Source organism: Rhodamnia argentea, chromosome 9, assembly GCF_020921035.1.
Source record: "Rhodamnia argentea isolate NSW1041297 chromosome 9, ASM2092103v1, whole genome shotgun sequence".
Lineage (NCBI taxonomy): Eukaryota > Viridiplantae > Streptophyta > Magnoliopsida > Myrtales > Myrtaceae > Rhodamnia > Rhodamnia argentea.
Window position 1 is genome coordinate 25,821,807 of NC_063158.1, and position 4,151 is coordinate 25,825,957.

The 4,151-nt window shown below is 46.8% G+C and overlaps 1 protein-coding gene across 1 annotated transcript; it reads left to right on the forward strand.

Moving 5' to 3' along the window:
- The first annotated feature begins 1,205 nt into the window (after positions 1-1,205).
- LOC115742947 (CASP-like protein 2B1) lies at positions 1,206-3,175 on the forward strand. Its single transcript, XM_030677508.2, has 3 exons — positions 1,206-1,905; positions 2,062-2,194; positions 2,782-3,175. Exons 1-3 carry the CDS (start codon positions 1,682-1,684, stop codon positions 3,016-3,018), a joined length of 594 nt encoding a protein of 197 aa, XP_030533368.1. The 5' UTR covers positions 1,206-1,681; the 3' UTR covers positions 3,019-3,175.
- Positions 3,176-4,151: the final 976 nt, after the last annotated feature.

The window sequence follows — 4,151 nt, forward strand, 5'->3', positions numbered from 1 at the left end:
CGGAACCGTGGCCCGGTCAACGGGCCGGTTCCGGCCCACGGGCCCAAATGGCCCTCTACTTATGGACGCAATGCTTGCGCAGTGCTCAACCCATGCATTGTGTGAATTAAACAAGAAGAAAGTGCATGACAAATGATACAGACCATGCCTCTTCGCATGGAACTATCTCTGTTGCTATCGTTTCGTCACTCTAAGTCTCTATCCTCATCATCATCATCATCATCTCTTCTTACCTCAGTTCCCACACACGACGCGCTTCCCAAAGACGTTTCTGATTCTAGGATTCCGCAGACGGGACGACCCAGCTTCTGTCCCGTCATACATCGGATTTTCTTGTTCCTTTTTGGCTTCGAATTCAATTAACTGATACCGAAAACACGTCTGGGATTAATTGCTAGGGGACCCTTCTCGCCCCGTGCCTCGGGGCGCAACACGACCGTGACTTCTGATCGAGGCAAAGTTTGGATCGTGGGATCGATCTTTTTGCTAACGTGGGCGCTCGGCCATGAAGCACACCTACTCCTCTTGGTCCACCACCAGGAAAAACCCACCAGAACAGGAACACTTACGTCCCGATTAAGTCGTCACTTTAATCACGTTTTTGAGATAATGACTTGGTGCGGTGGCAGCTTTGGTTTCCACTTGCAAGCGCATTCATGGTGGGTTGGACAGTGCACTTGCGAGCTTGCAGTATAGTGAAACCCTTTTTGTGCAGTGTGATTTATACTCCTGAGAACTTGAGTGTTGTAATAGAGATGTACGATGTGATAATTATAGTGAAATTCTCTACTGAATGTAACTATAATTTAAGGGTGAATTAAAATAAATCTTATTTTAATTTCTTTTTATCACTTTTACGTTCTATTTCATTGTGGTTGTGCGTCGAATCCTAACGGTGCAAGCTTTGATTTCCACTTTCAAGCGCATTGTTGATGTGTTGGGAAGTGCACTTGCTACTTTTTAGTTCAGCGAAACCCTTCTTGGTGTTTGCCATTAGAAGTTATTAGTAACATGACTAAATGATTAGGTCAAGAAAAAGGTCTTCTTATCAAATTATAGCTTTTTTTTTTTTTTTTTAATTTTAGAATGTGCATATGAAATATATGATTTCTAGCAGGCTAGTGAAAAAGGGCATCCCTTACCCTTACCTCTTATCTCACTCCTGTTCTCGGGACACCAAAGACCATTTACAATTCGCCTCTTCCTAGAAAAAGAGAAGGGTCTCGCCACTTCACCCTCTCGGCTTCAGCTCAACCCTCCACTCTCATGTCATTCCTTCAAATTCGATCATCTTCGGCATGGAAATTGCGATTAGATTCACTCAAGTAGAATGCGTCACGGACCCGACGATGGATTCATGTCCCGAGTTTCCCTCAGTTAATGCCCTCGAAGTGTGCAAGTCGTGCTGGTTAGGAAACCCTTTCTCCTCCACGTGGCAACCCCTCCTGTCTCTTCTGCAGCACAGCTTTGCAGAAGGAAATTTATTACCAAACACTTTCGTAGTGGGCTTGTGTGCTTCCGTGTGCTGTCCATAAGAAGCTCCCACTCCTGCAATGGTTTGTGTCTGTCCGTACGTTACACAGTGAGTGGGACTGAGTGGGTTTCCAAGATAGCTTGGGCTTTCTTGTTCTTCTTGTTCTTTCTTGTGCTTCACTTTTCGGAGGCCGAAAAGCACGCGAGAATGAGCTCTTTGGGCGTTGGGGTGAGTCCTGGGAACGTCCCGGTGTACCATGGGACGAGCCTGAAGGTGATCGATCGGAGAGTGAGGCTTGTTGAGCTGGTGCTGAGGTTCGTGATCTGTGGCTTGGGCGTGCTCGCGGCTGTTCTTGTCGGTACCGACACTCAGGTCAGGGAGATCTTCACCATCGAGAAGAAGGCAAAGTTCACTGACATGAAGGCTCTTGTGTAAGACCAGACCCCAACAACCCATCATCATCATCATCAGTTTCTTTCTTGATCTTGCTTCTTTTGATGAACCAAAGTCTTGATTTTGTTGGTACTTCTGGACAAAAAAATGTGATCTTGTTCTTGCCCATCTTCTGGGTTCTCTCTTTTCAACAGTTTCTTGGTGATAGCAAATGGGATGGCTGCTTCATACTCGATGATCCAAGCCCTGAGGTGTGTTGTGAGCATGGTCAGAGGGAGTGTGCTCTTCAGCAAGCCCTTAGCTTGGGCCATCTTCTCTGGTGATCAGGTACCCAATGGGGATGACAACCAGTTAAAATCTTCATTCAAAAGTGGAATTAACTTTCAATGGTGTTGAAATCCTAGTACCATGTCTTGGATCTTGGTGTTGCTATCCTGCTCGTGTCATTGAATGTGAGTGGGATTCGTTTGGTGAGGCTTGATCATCATGTGAGAGAGTTAATGATTCATTTAAGGCTGCGGTTGCATGTTTGCCGTGTGGGATCATGATCCCTTAAAACAACCTCAGAGACTGACACATTGATGTGTGGTCAGATTTGCTGAACCAGAGAGATGCGATGGGAATAAATGTGTGGCCTAGACTATGATTGTGTGCGGTACGGTCGTCCGGTTCAGTTCAGTAGACCTGATCGATGGGCGGGCGTCGGGTGGGCCGGTCGTATACCGAGCCTGAACGTCCTTGCGCCCGGCCCAGGGCGAGTTAATCGCGCCTATGTGGGTGCCCTTCGTGCCGTGATTTAGTCGAATCTCCCATTTTTCGAAGGAACTAGGTCAATGCCAATCCATTTGCATCAGCATGTCCATACTGGCGATTAGAGCAACGGAATCATCAGACTTTGCCGTGGCTCCGTGCAGGTCATGGCTTACGTGACCTTGGCCGCGGTGGCGGCGGCAGCTCAATCGGCCGTGATCGCCAAGCTGGGACAGCCAGAGCTCCAGTGGATGAAGATATGCGGGATGTACGAGAAGTTCTGTAACCAGGTCGGGGAGGGCATCGTGAGCGCGCTGCTCGTGAGCATTAGCATGGTGGCGTTGTCCGTGATCTCGGCCTTCAGCCTCTTCCGTTTGTACAATGGAAGAAACAGAGGGTAGTGAAATTGTTCTGTTCTTGCCTTTTTCTAGTGATGCCTCTGTGTACTCAGTCGTACCATCTGATAATGTGGCTGTGTAAATGTGTCGCGTATGTGCAAGGGAGCTATGCAGGGTCTTTAGTTTGATGTGGAGATGACAAACGTTGCTATTGTCCTAATCTTTGAGAATTGTCACTCAGATTCGGCAAATATGATACGTAGTAGGAACGATATGGTTCACTAAAGCTGAAAGATTCGAACTAGTTTACGAACTTGTTTCGGATCGCATTGAATCATTAGAAGAATGAATTCGCTTAAAAGAGACCCATAAAGCGATTTAACATTTTTGGCGAAAGTTGGTATCTTAAACTTGTCCCATTTAAGCTATGGCATATTCATTTGAGTCTTCGTGTATTATCTTTATACTCCAAAAGTGTTACTAAAGAAATCAGGGAAAAGTACTAAAAAATATCCCAAATCTATTGATCGGTTCCGTGGCGATTCGGTTCCAACCAGAAATCAGGAACCGGACCACTTAATACCGTTCCTAGCTACACGGAACGATTCAATAGAAGACAACGCACTTTGTTTCTCACCTTTAGAATCAAATATCGGATCGAAAATTCGCCTAGAATTGCCGGGTTCGGTTCGGCCCGATCCGAACGCACTCTGTTGCTTACCCTTTTTAAGTTCCATGGTGGGGGATTATGAGGCTTAAGCGGTCTGATTTAAATCAAATTAGTGGTGATTAGTGAGTGGGTGATAATAATATCACCAAAATAAAATCGCACGACATAAAATAGTGGAGTCTATAGAACTCCATTTTCTATTTATTTGTATCCAATAGCAAATTGGCAAGTGTCAGTTGATTTGAAATAAAAACGTATTTCTTCTTCTTCCTCCATCTCGGAGCGCCACCACCCTCCGACCACCATCTCCACCCCTTGCGGCGTCCTCTTCCATCACAGAGCACCGCCCCGTCGTCCTTTCTCGTCCATGGCAACGATAGACTTCAGAGCCATCCTCGTCCATGGCCAGTGCTTGCTTGGCCGTGGTCGCGACAGACATGGTCGCGTCCAGATCTGGAACTGCGGAGCCATGGCCACGACAGACCTCGAAGCCATCCACGCCGACCACCCCTCCGTCGTCCTTCCT